This window comes from Labrus mixtus, chromosome 3 (genome assembly GCF_963584025.1).
Source record: "Labrus mixtus chromosome 3, fLabMix1.1, whole genome shotgun sequence".
Taxonomy (NCBI): domain Eukaryota; kingdom Metazoa; phylum Chordata; class Actinopteri; order Labriformes; family Labridae; genus Labrus; species Labrus mixtus.
Genome location: NC_083614.1, coordinates 4,738,061 through 4,760,785, shown reverse-complemented (window position 1 = coordinate 4,760,785; position 22,725 = coordinate 4,738,061). Strand labels below are relative to the sequence as shown.

General features: G+C 39.9%; 2 protein-coding genes across 5 annotated transcripts; one reads left to right on the top strand and one right to left on the bottom strand.

The window, feature by feature from the left end:
- The first annotated feature begins 636 nt into the window (after window positions 1–636).
- Window positions 637–15,621, top strand: cep135 (centrosomal protein 135). 4 transcript variants are annotated; one of them, XM_061028824.1, is made up of 26 exons: window positions 638–907; window positions 1,568–1,695; window positions 1,787–1,977; window positions 2,368–2,535; window positions 2,702–2,843; window positions 2,932–3,016; window positions 3,095–3,223; window positions 4,092–4,307; window positions 4,510–4,575; window positions 4,665–4,815; window positions 4,906–5,129; window positions 5,223–5,378; window positions 5,767–5,904; window positions 7,192–7,263; window positions 7,427–7,578; window positions 7,895–8,010; window positions 8,101–8,255; window positions 9,216–9,271; window positions 10,548–10,716; window positions 10,788–10,891; window positions 10,989–11,181; window positions 12,144–12,353; window positions 12,438–12,640; window positions 12,740–12,844; window positions 14,522–14,677; window positions 14,855–15,621. In XM_061028824.1, the coding sequence occupies exons 2-26, from the start codon at window positions 1,583–1,585 to the stop codon at window positions 14,874–14,876; spliced, it is 3,492 nt and encodes a 1,163-aa protein (XP_060884807.1). In that variant the 5' UTR covers window positions 638–907; window positions 1,568–1,582; the 3' UTR covers window positions 14,877–15,621. The 4 variants fall into 4 exon arrangements, with proteins under 4 accessions (XP_060884781.1, XP_060884798.1, XP_060884807.1 ...); XM_061028798.1 differs by having other exon boundaries at window positions 637–907; window positions 4,906–5,378; XM_061028807.1 differs by lacking the exon at window positions 638–907 and adding an exon at window positions 957–1,475 and having other exon boundaries at window positions 4,906–5,378.
- A 467-nt stretch (window positions 15,622–16,088) lies between these two features.
- chst14 (carbohydrate (N-acetylgalactosamine 4-0) sulfotransferase 14) lies at window positions 16,089–20,143 on the bottom strand. The gene is made up of 2 exons (XM_061028785.1): window positions 19,702–20,143; window positions 16,089–17,304 (listed from the first exon to the last, which is right to left on the bottom strand). The coding sequence occupies exons 1-2, from the start codon at window positions 19,999–20,001 to the stop codon at window positions 16,477–16,479; spliced, it is 1,128 nt and encodes a 375-aa protein (XP_060884768.1). The 5' UTR covers window positions 20,002–20,143; the 3' UTR covers window positions 16,089–16,476.
- Between the last annotated feature and the right edge of the window lie 2,582 nt (window positions 20,144–22,725).

The window sequence follows — 22,725 nt, the reverse complement described above, 5'->3', positions numbered from 1 at the left end:
TATTAACAACAGCATAAATAATTGTAGTAACAATAATTACAACAATAGTACATATGCAAAGTCATGATTGAGAAAGAAATAAGAGAAAGAACACACAAATCCAGTGTCTATTCACTTGTAATATATCTAATTGTAACAATTGCTATTATTGTTTTAAGTAATAGTTAAAGTTTTAGTAGTTGTATACTTCTTCCTACTCCTTTTCAGGCATATCAGTTGAATATATGTAATTTGCTTTTTCTTTTTCTTTTTTTGTGAAATAATTTGAACATTGTTTTTTGTTTATTGTATTTTCGTGATTTTCATTTTGTTTTGTATTTTTGATATGTTTGATTTTATTTGATATGTCTGAAATAAATGTAATCAATCAATCAATCAATCAGTAATAATATTAAAAACAAAGAATTTAGAGAAAAACAAAAACAAAAAAAACTAACAAAAAAAACCCAACACATTTTGATCATTACATTTCACAAACAATATGAAATTTAATGATCAAAATGTGTTGTTTCAATTAACATGTAACACACCAGGTGTTGCTTGAAATGTTTCAGCAATGCGCTTTTGTATAGTTTATGGCCTCAGCTGACCCCGCCCCCTCCTCCTTCTGTACGGTCAACGCCGGTTCACAAAGCACGCGCTATCCCGGTGCTCCAGTCTCCATGGTGACGAATGCAAACCGGAGCTCATCGGCGCTCTTTTCAAACCACTTTACCGCGGAAAGCTGTCAACTCCAGCGTTTTTCACTATTTAACATTAACGAAGAACCATAAATCAAGCCATAATGCATCTCTGGTGAAAGATACGGATTCTGACAAGACGTTTATGCCGGTGAAGATGCTCGAAGTTGACGTTAGTTAGGCTAACGGAAGCTAGCTGTCAGGATAGCAGCGTCCTATCAAGCTAGGTAAGTGGACGCTTAATGCTACGTGCTAATGCTACAAGCTAATGTAGCTAATGCTAAAGTAACCGGCTAATGCTACAGGAAGCTTGTATCTTCATGTAATGCTAACACTTGTTTACTAGCCTTTAAGCTAGCTATGTAAAGTTAGCCAACATCAGATAAATAAGAACACATGTGGTAAACCAGCTTAACTTTCAGTTTAACCATAGATAGATTCTTTAATAATCCTTTACAGGAAATTACAGTGCCACAACAGCTTCAAGACAGACATAACACCACACATTTCATCAGATAGCTTCCATACTTAATAAGTTAAAATACAATAAAAAATACTAATTTGTGCATTATCAAACCTTATAGCAGCTGGTATACAAGACTTCCTGTGTCTCTCAGTTTTGCACATTGGTGCAATCAGTCTCTGACTGAAGGTGCTGCTCTTGATCACCTTCAGGGCGTGGAGTGGGTGAGTGGGGTTGGTCATTATTGAACCCAGTTTGTTCAGAGTTCTGGCCTCTGCCACCTGCTGGACCGTTAGTTGCTCAGCCCCGACCACTGATCCTGTACATTTCCTGTGTGTGTATGAGCTAACCTATCGCAACACAAGTCCTTACCTATCTGTAATGTTTATTCCACAGTAGTGTAAGTGTTTAATGTTCGTTTTAGTGCCACATCGCAGCCATGAACAGCAGCGCAGAGAGGAAGTTTGTCAATCTGAGGAAACGTCTGGACCAGCTGGGCTACAAACAGCCGCTGGGGATAGAGTCACTGCCACTGGTGGAGAAACTGTTCAGGTAAATCATTTAATCCAACCTGCACCTGCTCTTCTTCATCAATAACGTGATGAGCTGTTAGTGATGAGATGTGTCTTCTTATGTATTACAGTGACCTGGTCCACACTACTGAAAGCCTGCGCAATGCCAAACTGTCAACAGGGAAAACTGAGAAAGAGAGCAGAAACATCGATGCTCTCCTGGAGCCATACAGGGCAGAGAATGCTCGAGCTGTCAGGGAGAACAATGAGCTTCACCTCGAGCTTCTGAAGCTGAAGGAGGAGAAGGACCGAGTCACCAGAGGTAAAACCACCACCCCCCTTTCTCCCTACAGGCTCAAGCTCTATCCCACAACCTGGACCCCAGGCATCGGGAATGAAATTAGCAACAGCCACCTTCAAAATACAGGAAACATGTCCACTAGAAATAGAAATATCTTGGTTCAGCTAACACCATAGCAGGTGTATCTGAAAAGGATAAAAATAAAAAGTGTTTTATAACTAAGGTTGCCATAGATAATCCATATTTTAACCACTGTATCATTGTTTACAGTTTGAAAGTTTACTATATAGACTTAGGAGGTGACTCCCAATATTAAATGAAAGGCTAGGTGACATTTTTTGGTGACCAAGTGAGGAAAAAAAACTTAATTTCCGACCTTGTGCACATTCAAATTCCTGCATCTTGTTTCAGAGCTCAAGACTCACATTCGAAAACTAGACCACGACACGTCCGACCTGAAGTTTTTGAATAATCAGTATGTGCACAAAGTCCGCTGCCTGGAGAAGGACAGCAAAGCTAAAGCTGAACGCATCCAGCAGCTGCAGGAGAAGAACATGCAGGCTGTGGTGCAGACGCCAGGTAACACCAGGAGCTTTGAACCTGAGCTCTGTCTCTGACTTTTCTTTTTCTGCTGAAACATGTCTGTGCTTTTGTCATGAAACATTGTTCATGAGGCGCATAGATCAGATCTCTAGATGAATCTATAAATAACTGAATCCTTCTCTCCTCTGATACACTTTCACAGGTGGAAAGAAGCGCAGCATCCCTTTCAGACGTCAGAGAATGCAGATTGATGAGCTTATACCGTCCTCTTCTACTTCAGCATACCCTGTCTCTCAGCCTGATGATCCGTACATCGCTGACCTGCTGATGCTGGCAGATGGAAGGTTTGTTGACAGTTAAACTGTGTTCTTTTTGGATGTGAGGATTGTATATGTCTTCATTTTTGACTTATTCCTTTATCTGTATTTGCAGAATTAATGAGCTTCAGGAAGACATCATAAAGGTCAAACTTGAGCTGGAAAATGCTCAAGAATATATAAAACACTTAAATAATCAGGTAAGAAATACAATTATTGGAGTATTTTCACATGTTAAATGTTGTTTTAGAGGTAATAAGCACGTTATTGTGTTTAAGGTGGAAGAGAGGGACAGAGAGATCGAGCGGCTTAATCGCACTCTTCACGGAGGACGGCCTCATGATGTTATTTCCCTCGAGGCTCAAAACATCAGTAACGAGAAACTGATCGACCATCTTAACCTTCAGGTAAGCAAAGCGATCATGTAGGATATTTACCCTGATTTGTAAACACGTGGATTTTCTGTCATGGTTGGCTCTCCAATTATTTTTTTTAAAACTGAGCTGTTGTTTTTATATGTTGAAAAGGGTTAGAGCTTTTAAAAGTTCTCCAGTAGTTTACTTCAGCCTCTGAAGGTCTTATGATTGCTGCGTTGTAATCAATGGAGTAAACAAATTGGCTAATGTGAAGTACTACCATAGTGCATCAAAAAGTGCTTCTGATTGTTCTGAGACATGACAGAAAAGATCCTGACAGAAATAGATTGCGTCGCTCTCTTCCAATCCACCAGACTCAATTGACTAAAACAATATTTTAACCTTGAAGAATAATGGAGTTACTGGTCTACTGCAGCCTTTTCGGTTAGCTTGTTGTGTGATTGTTTGTGTGTTCATGGTGAGTCCTAAATAAGTATTTTAACAACAGGTTCAGACAAAAAGACAAACCAACCTACCTCTCCAGGCAGCATTAGACCAGATGTGCTGTCTGCTGTCTTTGAATAGAGTGATGTTGTGACTGTTTCTGGCTACATGGGGATCTTGTCTGTAATATTGCTGTATATCTAGAATCACAATTTTAGGTTGTCGATTGCAAAAAGGTGCTCTTTATTGGACGTACTTTGATGGGGAACATTTGCCTGCTAAGATGATGTTGATTATTCAGTGGCAGCTGAAGCAGTGAACTTAAATAATACCAAAGCCTTTAAGTCATTTAGATCCCAAAGTATCTTTAAAACACTAATATGACCATGGTTTTAACTTGATGCTGAGCCTTGTTATCTGGAAGAACTGTAACCTGCATGATTGATGTCTCTACAAGCTTTGCTGCGTTCTACAGATTGAATACCTGCAGGAGTCCAACAGGACTTTGCAGGAGAAGGTAGAGGGGCTGCAGCAGAAGAAGATGGATGCCACCACAGAAGTCGCCAACCTGTCTCTGAAGAACCTGGAGCTGTGTGAAGAGCTGACGCACATCGACGACCTGGCCAAGCGGATGGAGATGGACAAGGAGCGAGTGTTAGAGACGGCTGACATGGAGCTGCATGATGCTAAAGTAAGAACATGAGAAAGCAGAAAGGAAGTCAAAATGTGTATCTTTATCTATGCAGGTCATGAATATATAGATCAGTATATCTTAAATATGTCTGGCTATTTGAATTTGTATGATATTGAATGTAAACGGTTTATTTGGTAACAAAATGTGCATCAGTGTTGACACGTGATAAACTCTTTCTTTGAATCTCTTTTGCCGACAGAAAGAACTGCTGAGGCAGCAAAAAATCATTGAGAACCTGGAGGATATAATCACAAAAACAAGAAGAGTATGTTCAGATATTAAAAATCTATCAATCTTAAACCTCTGTACCTGTTCTGCTTTGTAACCAAATCTGATTGAAATGATTAAATTCAGGAGCAGTCAGAACGTGACTTTGAAAAAGACCGCCTGAGAGACGAGTTGTCGGAGCTCAAAGAGCAGAACGAGAAGATGGAGGGATTGGTGAACTTCCTGGAGGAGGAGAAAATCAGGCTGCAGGAGAAAATGGAGAAAATGACGGCAGCTGGTTAGAAGCAGTTTGATTCTGTTGAATGCTCTTTTTCTTGCTGTGGCTTTGTAAGTGTTGACATTAATGTTTAACAAACTCCTCACCCAGACAAAGACCTGGTTCTGGAGCTGGAAGCCATGCGGGCCAAACATGGTGTGTGTGGAAGAGAACGCTCCCCATCACATCTGGATGCATTTGTTAAAAGTCTAGAGGAGGAGAGAGATTATTATCGGCAGGAGGCCGAGCGCTACAAGGGCGTCAGAAGAGCTGCTGGTCTGGATTCAAGCCCCAGTCGTAGTCCAGGCAGGAGTCCTCGGTCCAAAGTGAGGAGGGTAAGAGAGGACAGAAAGGAAAAAAAGAAAAATCCTGATTTATTATCTGTTAAATTGAAAAAGAGCATTCATGTGACGGCTTCATATTTCCAGGGCGGTGCTGCAGAGTCCGAGCTGCTCCGCGTGCTGAAGGAGAGAGACGAGCTGAAGGCCGCTCTGCTGGACTTTGAGAGGCACATGGAGGAGATCCAGAACAATGTGAAGGTTCTCAGCACGGAGAGAGACCATTTCAAAAAGCTTTTCAAACAGGTTAGTGAGAGAAATATCAACTAGTTAGGATGTCAAAATGTTCAATACTTTAATACTTTTTGATACCACGTGTTTTTTAAACAAACTTTAATTTTAATGAACGATAGCATCATTGAGCACAGAAACTTAAAAAGACTGCATCTGTTTCATAAGACGGGTGCGTAGGAGAGGAATGATTGCATGACAATATTGCCTGCAATTATTGATAGTTAAAAACAAAAAATACCCAATAATGATGCTGAGGACTTCTCTATTTTTGTTGCCTTGCTATCCAAACAGATTTTGGATATTTGTCTTCAAATTCTGGTGTCTTGACGACCCGAATGTACAAGTTTGAACATTGTTTTTACAACGTTAGAGACTTGATTTTCTTTTGTTGTTGTCTCAGGTTCAGGATGAGCTGAGGTTGGCCCGTAGCTCAGATCTGTCCGATGACCTCGTGAACCTGAAGGAGGAGCTCAATCGGGCAGAAATCCAAATGCAGCAGGTGACGACTGAGAGAGACACACTGATGGAGAGACTGAAGGTTTGTCCCACTCTGATGCCTTTCATGGTGTCCATGATTTTTAATGCACGATTTCAGGGATAAAAAAAAAAAACAATTTCTACTTTCCTACACATTTCTTCATCAAATTTTCAAATGTGTTACGAGTTACGAGTCGAACATAAATCAACCAGTCAGGTTAAATCATTTCAAGAAAAAGGTTTATTTTTACAATCCGAAATTGTTAACAACATAAATATTTGACCAAGAAACAACAAAACTATAAGCTGGAAGTCTGGTTTACAAAACAAAACAAAAAGGAAAGATCAGTCACCCAAGCCAGCCCACACAGGGCCATCGGACTGGGCACTCACCCTCTACCACAAGGCCACAGGATCCCTTAAAACACTGAACCAAAGCTGCGAGAAAGGGATAAACCCTCTACCAGATGACTCAGCCAACATTAACACTATAGACTCTCAGGAGCCAAGGAGAGAGTGAGAGAGAGCCGGGCAGTCTCTGCCTCCTTATCTGCACCGTCCTCAATTACCCCCAACCATACACACCCTAGACAAAATCAGTCAACTGGTTACTAACAGTTACATATTACAACCAGCAGAGGGGGACAAAACAACATACAACATAATAAATGAGAAAGCAAGGTTAAAGGTCAAGCTCAACCAGAGCTCTGTTCTCCATGTCAGTTTTCATTCTTTAAACTGAGTTTCATCCTCTTCTTCTTTTTTGGCTTTTGGTTTCCACATAGGAAACAAAACGCTACAGAAACACTTTTGTACCTGCAGCTATAGCAGCACAAGATGATGTACTTTTACCATCGAAGGATATATTAAACGTTTTAGTCGGTGTGTTTTGCCCGAACGTCCCTTGAACTGAGAATCAGCATCACTGTAATGTTTTTATCCCGTCTGCACAGCAAATGTACCTTTAAGTAGGTCCTTATAAAGAAACCTTGAACATCTAAACCTTTGATTGTTAGCTTGTTGGTAATAATACAGTCTTAAGTCATTTGTTGAGTTTATCCTAAAATGTGAAATTAGATTAAAAGAATGAGATAACATCAGTTGAATTTTTTTTGTTTTTTTTAATTCTTTACTTTTCCATCAATACAAATAAACATTTGATCACATCATTGTATATTATTTGGCATAACAATGTATCCATTAACGAAGATATCTGAATGTCTTTGCAGATATATAATTGATAGATTGTTGATAAAAAAGAATCTCTTGTTGCGGTGTTACTTTAACTGTAGATAAAATTCACATTTACACATTATTATTATTAACTAGTTGAGTAATCTGTCTGCAGGTTGCTCAGACTTCAGCTCTCACAGACAGAGAGGAGAGGAGGATTCTGGACCTGGAGATCTCCGTAAAGAGTGTGAGCCTGACAAAGATTTAAAAAATGAAAATTTTCCTCAGATAAATTCTTCATTATGTCTGAAACACATTTCTCTCTACATCGATGTGCTCTGTAAATCTGTCTGGACTGAATGGGTTAGAGTTGCTGTAAGGTTGCATCTGGTGTGTGTTTTGTTGTGTAGTTGGAGCGGGAGAGGCTGGACCTGCGGTCTCAGGTGTGTCTGCTGAAGGAGAACAGGGAGGCTGCGGAGGAGGAGCTGAAGGTTCGGTCTGCTGCGCTCCTTCAGGGTGTAGAGGAGGTCACGCAGCAGAGGGCGGAGTCCAACGCTCTGAGGTGTGTGTGTGTGTGTGTGGGAAAATAAAAAAAGTTTTCAAACTAAATGAGCTGTAGTAACCCTGTGTGTGTGTGTGTGTGTGTGTGTGTGTGTGTGTGTGTGTGTGTGTGTGTGTGTGTGTGTGTGTGTGTGTGTGTGTGTGTGTGTGTGTGTGTGTGTGTGTGTGTGTGTGTGTGTGTGTGTGTGTGTGTGTGTGTGTGTGTGTGTGTGTGTGTGTGTGTGTGTGTGTGTGTGTGTGTGTGTGTGTGTGTGTGTGTGTGTGTGTGTGTGTGTGTGTGTGTGTGTGTGTGTGTGTGTGTGTGTGTGTGTGTGTAGGCTGCTGCAGGAGCAGATGGAGCAGTCACTGTCTGACACACAGCACAGGCTGTCTGTGAAGATGAACGAGCTGCACGCTGCACACGAGCTGATAGACAACCTGGAGAAGAGAATAGGTGAATATTTCTGGGGCTGCTACACTTGATATGAGTTGTTTAGTTTCCTCTCTTTGGCTGTTTGTTTGATTTTTTTGTCCCATCTGACAGAGGAGCTGAGTCAGCAAGGCTCAAAGCACAAAGAGGAGGTGTCAGCTCTGCAGAAATCCATCTCTGCCCTGGATAGAGAGAAAGATGCTCTGCAGGATGAGGTGGATCAAAAGACTGAAAAACTGGTTGTTCTCCAGGAGGAGTTATCTAAGAAGGTAACTGTAACCGAAAGAAACCTTCTAAATATTACAAGAGTTTCTTTAAAGATTGGATGTAGATTTTCTCTTTAAGGTCTGTGTGAAGCATTTAAAAAAAAAAAAGAAGAAGTTTAGGATTTTTATACAACAGAAGACTGAGTGTGAACCACCAGGCCAAATTTCAGTCATGAAAAAAATTGCTAAGCATAAACTGCAGTAAATTTCTAAATCATGAAAAATTAGGCTGTCATCTCTGCACTGGGATGCTGTGGGCGTGTCCGTTCAATGTTACTAAACCCCGCCCACTCATTGGGAATACACGTCTCTCTCATCTGTCAAAGGCCTCAGAGCAAGAATTTAGGTCACAGGGACAACATGTCAACAGATAGAGCTTGCACAATACTATCGCGGTGTGATTGATTTTATGACACAAAAACAAGACTAAGTTGATAATAAACACTCTAAACTTTTTTATTTTTTTTATTTTTTATTTTATTGCTCTTAAAAAGCAAAAAAAAAAAAAAAACCTAATATATCAATGGAAAAACAGACAGTACATAATGATAAGTTAATTAACAAAATATACATTTTGAAAGAAATGTGCAAGAAGGAAAGAAAGGAAAATAAGCTCTTATGGTGATGGCGCATTGGTTAATTGGCCAAGCAGGAAATGAATGGTTTGTTTTTTAAAGGCTACTGAAGTTTCTGTGAGTTTCTGAGTTGGAGTTAGGAAATGGAAATGGAATGGTGCTTTTATATCTTTGTAGAGCTAGGGGGGGTGGGATTATGCTAGGGAGCCCCAGTGCGTCATCGAGTCCCCCACTTGGCCCCACACTAGTGTATATATATATATATGTATTATATATGGGGTGAGCTATAAAGTCATACAGCAGACTCTGTTTCAAGCGAGACAGTTTCCCTCAGATATAAATGGATGAATTGTCTTTAGGGGGACTAACGAGGCTTTATTATTCACAGGAGAAGACGGTTGAAGACGTGAGACTCACAGTCACAAACATGGACAACGCACTAGCGTAAGTATTTTTTTTATACAACTTAATGCTAAAAAAAATACTAAATCTATTTGGTGATATTTTTGATTTTCATTTCTTTATTTAAAAGGGACAACGCACATTAATTAACAATAGCAACGAAGTCACACATGTAAATGTGCCAGATTTAGCCATGCAGGCTAATTTTCATCTGCAGTCCCTGGCAGGTTGATGACATTTAAGAAAACATTAAAAAGCATACAGGAAAATGAAGCACAAAAACATAGACACAAGAACACATAAGCATAACAAATAAAACAACACAAGTGTTAGTTAAAACATAACACATACGCATGGAAGCAATTGATAAAGCAGCACACAGACATAAAATAAAAATGTGTAACATATAGCACATTTAAATACATGAGCATTTAAACACAGACAAAAGCACCATGCACAGACAAGGAGCATATGCAGTATAAGCACAGACAAGGAGCATATGCAGTATAAGCACAGACAAGGAGCATATGCAGTATAAGCACTGACAAGGAGCATATACAGTATAAGCACTGACAAGGAGCATATGCAGTATAAGCACAGACAAGGAGCATATGCAGTATAAGCACAGACAAGGAGCATATGCAGTATAAGCACTGACAAGGAGCATATGCAGTATAAGCACTGACAAGGAGCATATGCAGTATAAGCACAGACAAGGAGCATATACAGTATAAGCACAGACAAGGAGCATATACAGTATAAGCACTGACAAGGAGCATATACAGTATAAGCACTGACAAGGAGCATATACAGTATAAGCACTGACAAGGAGCATATACAGTATAAGCACTGACAAGGAGCATATACAGTATAAGCACAGACAAGGAGCATATATAAGCACAGACAAGGAGCATATATAAGCACAGACAAGGAGCATAAGCGCACAGACTACAAGTAAAGACAAAGTACATTAATCCAGATTTTTTTTTATTTTTGAATAGCCATTGTTTTATAGATTTAGAAAAGGATTTAAGAGATGTGATGTTTCTTAGTTCTGTGGGTATAGTATTCCAAGTATGTGCTGCTCGATAAGAAAAGACTGACTGCCCAAAACTACTTTTTATACATGGAATTTTTCAATCCCCTCTTGCAGATGCTCTGGTAGATGTGTTTAGATTTTGTTTAATGAATTCATTGAGTGGAGGGGGAGCCATACGATGAAAAATCTTATATTCAAGTAAAATGTTGGCTAATTTAATCATGTTTTCCCAGTTTAATAAATTATATTGAGTTTAATATTAATGCTTGATCCTCACAGCCAGCTGCAGGGGGCACTAAACAGTCGAGAGAGGGAGATTGGCAGCCTGAGGAGGCAGCTGGAGGCTGGTCAGGAGGAGCTGAGTGGACTCAGGAGGGACAAAGAGATCACCATCAGAGAGAACAGGAGGCTGCAGGACGACCTGGCTACAATGACCAGAGAGAATCAAGTATGTGATAAACCACAGGGATGTGTTCTTCAGTGTCTGTACTGCTGCTCATGATGTGTGTCTGTGTTCAGGCTGTCCATGTGGAGATGGAGGAGGCTCTGCATGAGAGGGATGAGCTGAAGATGAGGGTCCACTCGTACATATCAGAAGTGTCTCGAATAGAAAAAGTGATGGCCTCAAAGGCAAGTGGAAAACGTTTCATGGAGTGTCTTGTTTCTGGACCTCCTGTGTCACCTTTCTTCTTTCTTGCCAGCTGACTCCTCCGTGTTGACCCCACAGGAGCAGGAGAACAGGGACCTGCTGGAGCGTTTCATGACGGCTCACTCTGAGGTGGAGCAGCGGGAGCAGAAGCTGCAGCAGGCTGAAGGTCTGAATAACTCCATACGTCTGGAGCTGCTCTCTTCAGACACGGAGCGCCGACACCTCCGAGACACCATCGGACACCAGGAGAGAGAAATACAGCAGGTGAGAGGGGGGTGGTGGTGTTACCTGGATTTTAAACTTTAAAAGGATAATAGTCAAATAAAAAAATAGTGATACCTGTTTCCATAACAACAAAAATAGGCACCCAATATCGGGAAACTTCTTGTTTTCGATTGTATGTATCATTCCTCTCCTAAGCACCTGTGGTTTGAAAATAGACATTCTTTTAAAGCTTTGGCACTTTTCGATACTATCAAAATAACTGAGAAAGCATTGATTTTAAACATGTGGTATCGAAAAGCATCAAATAAAAATGTTTACAACTGCAGGTGACACCAGTGGAGAAAGAAGCAGCTGATGCATAACATCTTGAGAAAAATGTATTTCTAATATCTATTCAAGACACGTAAAAGGTTACAAATATTATCCTATTATGTTGTAACACTTGACCTTTTACAATCAGTATTAAATTACACCAGGGATTCGTCCGGAAAAATTAGTTTAAATTATCGTGAATTAAATAAACCCCAAAAATGAATACGTTTAACCAAACACAGCTTATCCCAGTACTTATTTTATATTTGTTTGTGAAATCCCCAAAGTAATGTATACCCCACACGGAGCATTGCGTCACCAAACAATTTAATTATATCAAAAATATCCCTTTAATTAATCCCTTTATAACTCCAAAATAAACTAAAATTCCACATCAAACGAAATATACATTAAGAAGCCTGAAAGTTCAGGCTGAATTGTCTTTTTGTCATACCGGTTGATTGATCCCCACAGATACATTTTGTGCATCAATGGAATATTTGTTTACATAGTACTTAAATTATACAAGTGTTTCAATAACTTTAGGCCTACACCTTTGTTTTTGTTTCTTTGAAACACCCTAATTCATCATTTTTTTTACAGACACTTAAACATTTTGTGGCACTGTCAGAATGTAAGATAAAATGTTGTCTTTAGCGGTATCTGACGGGTGTTTGATTTTATTTTAGCATACTCAGGCCCTGCAGGCGTACGATGCTCAGGTGTCGTCGCTTGCTCGCGGGATGTCCCGACTGGAGGAGGAGCTCCACAAAGCTCAGGAGGAGAAGGCGGCTCTCCTCTCAGATCTGGCTTCTGTCAGGGAGCTGTGTGTCAAACTGGACTCCGGGAAGGAGCTCACGGCCCGGCAGCTCACCTCCAGGAGCATGGATCTGGAGAGGGTGAGGACTAAACATAACACGTGTAGGTTAGCAGCAGCAGGTGATCGTTCTGCTTTCTATTAAACACATCTGAATGCTCTTTAGTTGACAGGAGAGCTCGAGGACGTTCGCTCAGAGGCCGAGCTGCTGAAGAAACAGCTGGCCAGTGAGCGGTTGACCGTCCGTAACCTGGAGACGCTCCTCTCCTCCAATCGGCACAAAGAGTTCCAAACCCATCTGACGGCCAGCGAGAGGGAGTCTGAGCTGAAGGTCCTACGTGATAGGCTGACCCTGGCCGACAGCAAAACGTACAAATCCATTAAAATAACTCGGATTAAATAAACCGATTTATGTTCTCCGTCAGAATTTGATTGTAATTTGTTGTGCGTTGGTGTAAATTCACTCAGTGTGGAGCACAGCAGGGAGGTTTCTCAGCTCCGCGGTAAAGTCTCTCAGCTGCAGACGGAGATGGACGTCCTGAAGAGACAGCTGACCTCAGAACGTTTCGAACGGTGAGAAAAGTGTCTCTTAACTGTGATGCTGACTCAAGCACACAAGTCCTGTTTGTTTAGAGGAACCAAGGCTGCATGGAAACTGCATCTGTCATCATTTCATCTTATCAATACTGTGATCACTGAAAAAATATCAAATAAATGTAATATATTCAGTAGCACCAGTGTTAAAAAAAATTAAAATCTAGTCTTTCCCTGAAATATTAAAGCAGAAAACGTCTTACTTATTCTCTGGGAATTAGCATGATGTAGAGTTGTTATGGAAAATTTCCAAGTTTGTTTGAAACCAGCAGAAAGTTTCCCAATTTCTTTAGTTTATGAATTTAATTCAGAGTGTTTAATTTCTTTACTTTTTAACAATCCTCTATTAGGCCTAAAACTAACATTTGTTTTTAAGAAGAAGCACCGGAAAGTTTATTTTGGTCCTCATTAACATTTCTTCCTCACAAAGGGGGAAATAAAATATTAAAACATTGTAGTTGTAACTTCCGTAATGAAATGAAGGATTAAATAATTGACAAATATATCAAAGAATAAGTTACACACTGACTGTAAAGGCTGAAGATTAAGATGATTATACACTTTTCATTGACTCATACCTAACCCTTTAAGAAGTTGAATTCAAATGTTACAAACTGATTCAACCTTTTCATAGAAAAATAATTTAACCAAACTGAAGTTACAAAATCATTTAATTCACGTTTTATTTTCATAAAGTGAGAAGCACAAGAAAACCACCCAAAGTGTTTAGACCAGGGATGGGCAACTTTGGTGACAGCAAGGGCCACATTCATTGAATTCTTACTGCCAGAGGGCCAAATTGTAATTGTAAATTGGGCCAAATACAAAAAACGATTACAGTCAATTATGTCTCAAATTTAACTCAACATATACCAGTGATCAAATATTATCATGGACATATTTCTGGTTTTCATGATTTCATGGCAGATTTTGTCAAGTTTTCTTCATGTTTCCAATTCATTGATATGTAAAAATTGACCTGAGGGCCACGTTGAGGGTTGATGGGGGCCGCCTGTTGCCCACCCCTGGTTTAGACCTTAACCTTGTGATCACGGTCTCGTCCTTTTACATGTTTATCAAATTATTACCAGAGCTCATCAGTCTTCAAATAGTCCAAAACCCAAATGTGTTCAACTCACCTTGGTTTTGTTTTATTTTGTTTTTGAGCTGCAAAAAATATTTCTTCATTTGACGAGAAGATAAGTTGAAACTATTCTGATCATGGAGTTATCATTTCAGTCATTTTAAAAGTGAAATTGAACACTTCCTGTTTCCAGCTTTTTTACACCTGATGATCGACTGTTTTCTTTCACAGTTCTGACTGAAGGCATAGTGTACAGGTTTATGAGTGTTGGTGGGACTTTTGAAAGTTATTCTTTGGGAGATGATGTTTATTTTTCACAGGTTTTTAGACCGAACAAGTCTCTTAATCCTGATCTAGTGTTCATCAAAATAACGATTATCTGCAGCCCTGCGTTGCTGCAGTGCACAGTACGGACGGAACATAAAAAATATTATTATAGTTGGCATCCTGTTGGTGTAGAAGAAGATGTAAAAACTCACCTGAGACATCTTTTCAATTGATCTGTTGCACTAAATATCAAAGCACTTTAGTTGAAACTGTTTAAACAATTTGTCTTGTCTGTGTGTCCTCAGTGAGCGGGCGGTGCAGGAGATGCGGAGACAGGGCCTCTCCTTCTCGTCCCTGCAGAGTTCTTTACCTCTCAGCAGCTCCAGCAGTCATCACCACACGTCTCCTGACCGCTCCATCCTCCGAACCCTTAACCGATCCTCGGACAAGTCAGCAGACAGGTGAGGCTTTGGACTCTTTAACTTAATTTATCTTATAAATCAAACTGTTTGACTGGTCTTTTCTTTATTCTCTTTACTGAAAAAAGTGTCAAAGCTTTCGCAACTAAATGAAACTATTAAGAAATCTCTCCCTTGTTGATATCAACACGTTCATATCTGTTTTCTTTCCCTCTGCAGGAGTGTGAGCTTCAAGGATTAACAACAGAAGAAACACTAATGAGGGCGTTGATCAGTGAGTCAGAAACCACTAGAAGCTTTTTTTCTTCTCGTCTCGAGTTGGGACATGAACTGTGACGACTCTGGTGAGCCTCAGTGTTGATTAACCTGAAACTTATCTCAGTGCCACTTTGTGAACCAGGGTGAAATCCTGCCCGGGGCTTCACTGAAGCTGACGACCGCACTAACAGCCAAACAAAAATAAAACCAAGCTCTCGGCTGAGCTTTGAGGAGGAGGTGTTGTTTCTGAAACCAACTACGACCTCAAACATGTAGCAAATGAAGTATTCATTCATTCCTGTGGTTATTTGTTTTCTAACGCTTTATATTCATGTTTTAATAATGTTTAAATTATTAAATTATTCACAAAAATAAAATGATGAACAAATAAGAAAAAAACGATATCTGTCTCTAAAATGAAGCTTTTATTACAAAGATTGGAAGAAGCTGAAAAACCCCTTCACAGGAAACAGACATGAACTCTCCACCTTCTCCAACGTGTGGACGACAAAACAAACATAATACAAAGTTTGGTCTTGTAACCTTATTACCATCTCTATGGATGCATACTGAACCGTTGCATTAATCGTAACAGTGCATGACGGGAAACACTTTGAAATGAGGGACACACAGAAAGACTATTTCAGTCCCCGATACCAGCACCTGTACTTATCAGCTGATATCAGGACGTGTGAGTCGCTTGTCTTTTGTTTTTGTTAGTTTGTGTACTACTTGAATATCAAGGTGGGTCAAACTAAATATTAAAAAAGCAAAGTAACTTGAATGTAACTGACTTTGGAAAACGAGCAGCTCCTGTGATCTGTGAGGTAACAAAAAAACCCTTAAAGGATATTATCTAGTGGCTTTACAATGAGTGACTCTACAGCTTTTTCTGGTTTAAAAAAACATCAACGTAAATGACTGTAAGGATCCTTTGTCTAATGTTGTCAGACACTTAATATAACTATGAGCCTGTCGGTGACAAAAACAACAACTTTGGACCTCCTGGGATCAACCCATAAAACACCAACTACCAGTCACTCATTTTGACCCCAAATCAGAAAACATTGGGCCTTTGTTTTTAAAAGTACTGGAACCTCCCCCTTAATATGGCTTAGCAAATCAACAAAGATGTTGCAAGCAGCGTTAAAACTTGTTGGTGAATTAAATATCACACACAGTTCTCTCTGTGCCGGCAGGTTGAATCTTCCTTGTTGAAAATAAGCGCTCAGTGAGCTCCGGGCTTCATGGCGTTCAGCTCACATAGAAGTACAAATAGATTTGAATCGACCGGTCCGGGGGACACCTGATCCACATGTTTGATCAGTAACAGACAGTGCATCTCTGTGATTGACATGCTTTTTGTTTCCTGTCATCCGCAGCTCATCTCAAGCTTTTAGTGGTTTCTAAGTAAACTTTCATCTCTTCAAAAAGAAAAAAAATCTGCATTTTCCAATAATATTTAAAACATCAGGTGAAAATATGTAACAGCTATAAAAACACTGCTTGTTCTCTAAGAATAAAAAATAGTACAAATGATTCTCTATAAAAAATAATCTGCGCTCTCTAAAGGATTTGCACGTTTAATGGCGACAGTGTTGAGTGGTCGTGTTGGGGAGAGGATACGTGAAGAGGGAAAAGTCTAAAATATATTTGGGCAGCAGTTCCCTCAGCAGTTTCTGAGGCAAGCTGCACAGGTAGTAGTGTAACGTCTCCGTGGTGACCGGTTTGTACCACGTCTGTCTCTCTGGGAAGTGAACAGAAGGGGGCGCTCCGATTCGTTGCAGCACAAACTCTGAGTCGCTGTGGAGCTGCTCGTAGGAGCCGATGAAGTCGTAGGAGACGGCGCAGGGTTGGCACAGGTTGTAGATGGGCATCCAGTGCTCGTTCATCCGCTCCACGTCCTCGTCCAGCAGGTAACGGACAAACTCTGCAAAGGTCACGTCGTCTCCGGTTACAGAGGCGTCTTTCACGCGGCCTTTCCTGTACCGCTTTACGATCTCCACGCCGTACTTCCTCTGGTACGACACAATCTCTCCGAACTTGTTCCTGTACGCCGACAGCAGCCGCTCCATGGGCTCGCGCACAAACATGAACTTGAAGTAGTGTTCCAGGCGGTAGCGGATCTCGTCGGGTTTCAGAGCGGACAGGAACAGCAGGTCGCTGCGGTGGTCCATCTTGATGTTGACGTCCACGCTCTCGAGAGCGCCGCTCAGGACCTTCAGGACCCGCTTCCAGTTGGAGCACGCCACTTTGGGCACGTAGCAGTACAGGAAGCGGTGCTTGTCGTTGACTAAGACGTGCTGCAGCAGCGTCTTCCTTTGCAGCGGGCTCAGGGTCCAGATGTTGTGCGGCATGTTCTTCTGGCTGCACACGGTCCTGATGGTCCTGTTTCGGATCTCCTGGATGATCTACATCCGAAAAAAAACAGGTACTCAAAGGTGCATTTCACAAATTTTACACACAAACGCCATTTCTACAATATCCACAAATCCAAGCAGTAACCTTCAGTATTAAAGAGCCAACATGTAAAAAAGTGTGAATTCTTATTAAAGGCTTTCTATGTGATTTTTCACACTTAAATGTAATATAAATCAAGTATATCCTCTGAAAATAACTCTGTGAGTCATGACTGTCTACAATGGGTGTAACACCCGAGTCCCACTGTCTGTGATGTTTTCAGAGTTCTATCTTCAGTTTGTTTACATCGCCCGGACAGCCGGCTGACTCCTCCCCTCGAGTATAAAAGTTGTTTAATTGAGGGACTAGAGAAAAGAAGAATAACATACTGTACTCACTGCTTAACTGTGTTTCTAGATCACGCTCATTTCAGGTAAATTTACATGCAGTGTGAAGATACGAGCATAATAAAGATCGCTAGCATTAGCATGCTAACACAACAATGCAGTGCGAGTTGTTTTGGTTTCATGCTGGTGCTCAAGGGCGACATCTGCTGGATGAAAAAGTTGCATATTCGTCCTTTAAATTAATTAGTCAGCATTTCCAATATGGACATTTTTCCATTGTTGGGCTTCATGACGCCTCTTCAGAATGAGTGACAACACTGAGAATACATCCGTGTTTTATACAGTTCAAGTCCCAAAATAACACCTAACTTTGTCATCAGTTTCATGACAGTGCATCAGTTTGGGTTTGGATTGAAAAACGGGATTTTTGGCTTCTCTCATTTAAGAAATCTTGCAAAGGTTCAACAAATGCTTCTCCAACAAGCTGCTGTGAAACTGTTTGTGTTTATTTAAAGTAGACCGGACTGTAACACACTGGTTTTCAAAAACAATCCTCTGATTAATAACACATCATTCAGAGGTCTGCAGTATGACTTTAAACAAGAACAACAAAAGGAGCCAACCTGTACACTCCTCTGTGTCTTCCAGCATTGATTTCTAAGGTTTCTTTTCTTGTTTACAAGTCTCTTTATTCTTGGTCTTTGTTATATAATCCTTCACGGCCTCTGACATGCTCTGCAGTAGAGTTTCTGAAAACAACTTTTCACACAACAAAATCAGACGCTTAGCTTTTTTTTTTATCAATGCACCAAAACAACAGAATTCTCAAACAGGCTATAAAACAGAAAACTTATTTACTCAAAGTTGCCTTGAACTAGCCGTCACTTTTCCTCACTTAGTCTTGTATTTTACAAATGTTATTGTTCTTATTTATAACTCTGTGCCTCATGTTTTCCTGCGCTTTGCTTCATGTGTTTCATATTCAGGGAAACTTAAGTTTCATTATTGTTTTGTGTCTTCAAATGTTCTAAATAACTTTGCCCTACTCCCCATGTTTCAAACAGCCATCAATCTGTTTTGTCTAGCGCCAATCCATAACAAATGTTATCTTCAGACACAAAACAGCTGTACTCTTTTACTTAACAAGACCCAACATTAATCCACCATGCGCACATCCCTTAGCTGCTTTTAGAAATGTAACAGTAACTAAACTTCAGAAAGACAAAGAAGCAGACTCATGTTGACCATCTGCTGAGAATGTGTTTGACTTTCAGAAAGAGAGCTCTTTAAGAAATCAAGTTAACTCTTTACAGTGACTAAAAGTGAAAATATGAATGTGTGCTGTTCTTTTTTTTTTTTTTACTTATCTGAAACCTTATGGAAGTGTAACACTAATAACTTGAATGTTCCTTTACAGCAGAGGGACAAGAGTCAGAAATACTAACTTTGATTTAGTTACAAAAACTACTCCGATGACTGTGGTGCTAATAGTTTGCAGTTCTTTTTTACTCTACCTTTATCTGAACTTTGAAGAGTGATTTTATTTTCCATTGTTTTTTTTATTTGTTTTCTGTTTCTTTGTTGTGGGCTATAGGAGGACAGTACTTGGTCTCTTTTATGTATGCAGTAGGGGTGTGGTGATACTTCGATATTAAACTGGTAACAATGAAACGACCATGAGAACAGTTTCTAAACCACTGTGACAGAAAAATAAGTTTTATGCAATATTTACACGCTGTCTAAATTGCACAATTTTAAACTTGCACAATATTTGCACAATTTATAACCAAAGCATATGAAACATAGGACAACCTAAAGGAATGTGACGGGGTTAACATGGAGGCAAGGTGAGGACAATATCAAGCCAGGATGTTTCAGGAAGACTGTTTCAGTTTGTCATTAAATAATAACCCCAACAAAGAGCCTTTAATCTTTTACACAGATTTATAATATTGTGAAATAAACAAAGTCACGAGTTAAATCCCGACCTAATTCTGCACAGGAGCCGTTCACTTTGTAACACCAGCCAGCAGAACTGGACGGTTCCTACTAGTACCGTACCTGGGAGTCCACGTCCTCAGCGGCCGGGCTGTGCCTCCCGTCCTCCCGCCGGAGGAGCTCCATCCGCCGGCCGCTGTTCCCCCGCGGTGGAGGCGTCTCCACACCGTTCAGCAGTCCTTTCTCTATCATGAGCAGCAGGCCCCCGGACGCCACGATCACCAGGAACGTGAGCAGAGACGGTAAAACGGCGGAGCTGCGGCGGACCGAACCCGAGCTCACGGTCGTCCTAAAGTTTATAACCGAGCTGCTGCGTCCTCCTCCGGGACGTTTTATCCCGAGCTCCTGCCTGCGAGGAAGCATCCTGAGTGTCCCGCTGACCTTTACTTATTATCTTTATAAAGTTTGAAACTCATTAACGTAGGGAAACAAACCATAAGGTACCTACCACGTACCCATAGTTAACTTTCAAAGTACATTAAGCTAGCCACTGTAGCCAGCGTGTGCAGGACTTCCGGATGAACCGTCAAAATAAAAGCTTTTGGGCGAGGATGATGCAAGGTGAGTAGATCAAATCACACCAGATACATTTTCACATTCAAGAATAAAAAATATGTTTTCTTTTCACATGGAATGACTCTTATAATAAACAAAAAAAGTCGAAGGCCATGTTTTTAGCCACAAAAATAACAAAAAATCAATCAGGTTAAGATTTTCAAATTAAAATCCTTGATTGATTCTATGCAGAAACTATTAGGCATAAAGTCCCTTCTGGGTTAACTCAATAGATATATTCTAATGTTCAACTTATATTAGCAACATATGTGCTGCCAGGGAGGTTTTCATCTTTGTTTTTCAAACAAATGGTGCTTTAATACCAGCAACAAAAGTCCTGAAAACCTCTTCAAATGTTTAGTGGTGAGCCAGATTTTTTCACTCCGACTTCAGACTTTTTCCTGCCCTTTGTTTTAATTTATGCCGTTTTAATATTCACCTTTTAAAAACATATTATTAGTGCTGACCCTATGTTCCTTGTATCCTCATTGTCAGGGTGAGAACTCATCAAAAGTCAAGTAAATGTATTATTAACACCATAGGAAATCTAGTGTTTTGGTTGCAGCCGTGCCATGTTGCAAGGACAGAAAGTGGAAGAGTAGCTTCATGAATGGATGTTAAACAGACAAAATCATCTCTGTGTGAAGTTACAACCAGCCTGATATCTGCATATTAACACAAACACATCAAATCTGCCTGCAGCTAAAAAAACAACAACATTTTAATACAACTGAATGTTTTAGTCCAAATCAGGACAGCTTTAATTTAAAAAAAAACAAAAACATAAAAATTGTCTGTAACGTATCAAAATTAAATGTACAGCATGTTTTCCTGGATTGTGGCTCTCAAAGTCTTCTTTACCTAAAGTCTGTTGGATCTGTAAAGATATTTATTAACCAACAGATCAAGGTGCTAACAACTATACTGTTGCTACTACAGAGCTGCATGCATGGCTTCATATTAACAGCCTACTCCTTGAATTTATTAAGCCTATTAGCATAAACCTGAAAGAAATGGCACACTGAAATATTAATCCAGCACACGTCCCGGAATGATAATCTCTAAATCTTGGCGAGTGTTAAAAAGGACTACTTCATGTTTTCATTCTGTGCGTTGTAATTCAGGGATACTAAAGGGTTTAAACATAAACTTCTTAGTGCAGGAAATGAATCTCAGCAGCTTAAACATGTGACCTCAATGAGATCTCAATTAAAACACAAAGCTCATTTAAATATTCATGTTATTGGAAGTATTTATTCTGCATTGTTGAGGTTAATATTTCTCTGTGGGAGCTGACATGTTTTATTTATTACTCCTTACAAGTTACACATGTTACTGAATAACTGACAAATCTTAAGATCCCTTTTTGAGAACTCAATTTATAGACCAGGTTCAAAAACAATAAATGTCGACCAAAAGGGATTTACAGTCTGACAAAAGAAAACGCTGACATTAAAAAGGGGATGTAAGTGCTTTTATAGAAGGAGGTTAAAAAAAAGTCAAAAGCTAAAATAAAAACAAGAAGTGCTGAACAATCTTGGTTCCAAAAGTCAATCCATTGTAGAAATGCCTTGATCCTTCTTTTTTTTATGACCAGCAGCTTGCGACTTCATTGGTTACAAAACATTTTGAAAATGAAATTTGAATCTACTACTCAGTTGATGTTGATCCAGTAAACATTTAGTCCTATTTAGAGTCAAATAGACCAGAAACAGGGGAGAAGTTAAGGACATTCACAACCACAGCAACCTGATAATCATCTTGTTAAAATATAGTTTTACTAGAAGACACTGAGAGGCTTTTAGTTCTTTGACATTTAGTTTAAAAACCTGACTTCTGCTGGAAGAAAATAGCGTCACAAATATAGTATCCCAGCAACCCTGCATTACGTATACACCTTGCTATTCAGGCTAGCATAGCAACAGCTAATAATGTGTTGTTTGTGTTCCCCTTGCTTTTCTTCCCGCTTTTAAGTGTCCTGATTTTGTGTTTGTTCATGTAAACATTTTAGAAACCGGGATAAGCCCTTATCCAGATTTTGAGAAACTCAATTTAGCTATCTGGAGAACTGGAAGAGAAAGGAATACTGTGGCATTTATGCTGTACCCGGTTTCTGACCGCTGCCTGAGCAGGTGCAGCCTCAGCCAAGTGACATATAGGCTATAAAACAAAGATGGCGATGGCAACAAGAGCATCTCACTTGTGGAGCGACTGAGTTTTAACTGGAAGCTTAGATGGGAGAAAGCATCGAAATTCATTCATTCATATTTGGTTTGTTTACTCATTTCAGTTCAACACAATAAACATCACAATAAACACGATTTTCTACAAAATACTTTTACAGGGTCATGAACAAGCAGGAGCAGGAAGAATAAAAATGTATAATAAACATAAGTTACTGTTGTTACAGAATGAGATGGCTAACCCGTTGTTTACTTTTCCTTCAGATTGTATCAAATGAACAACACCTGAAACAATCCAAGCTGGCCTTTTCATTGACGACACTTAACAGTGTTAAGCCTGCAATAAGCC

Excerpts from the sequence above, each read along its gene's own strand:
- cep135 (XM_061028798.1), top strand. The coding sequence starts at position 1,583 with ATGAACAGCAGCGCAGAGAGGAAGTTTGTCAATCTGAGGAAACGTCTG. Across the intron at positions 5,379-5,766 it reads TCAAAAAGCTTTTCAAACAG|GTTCAGGATGAGCTGAGGTT; the intron begins GTTAGTGAGAGA and ends TTGTTGTCTCAG. Across the intron at positions 12,354-12,437 it reads GGAGCATGGATCTGGAGAGG|TTGACAGGAGAGCTCGAGGA; the intron begins GTGAGGACTAAA and ends AATGCTCTTTAG.
- chst14 (XM_061028785.1), bottom strand. The coding sequence starts at position 20,001 with ATGCTTCCTCGCAGGCAGGAGCTCGGGATAAAACGTCCCGGAGGAGGA. Across the intron at positions 17,305-19,701 it reads CTGAGGACGTGGACTCCCAG|ATCATCCAGGAGATCCGAAA; the intron begins GTACGGTACTAG and ends TTTCGGATGTAG.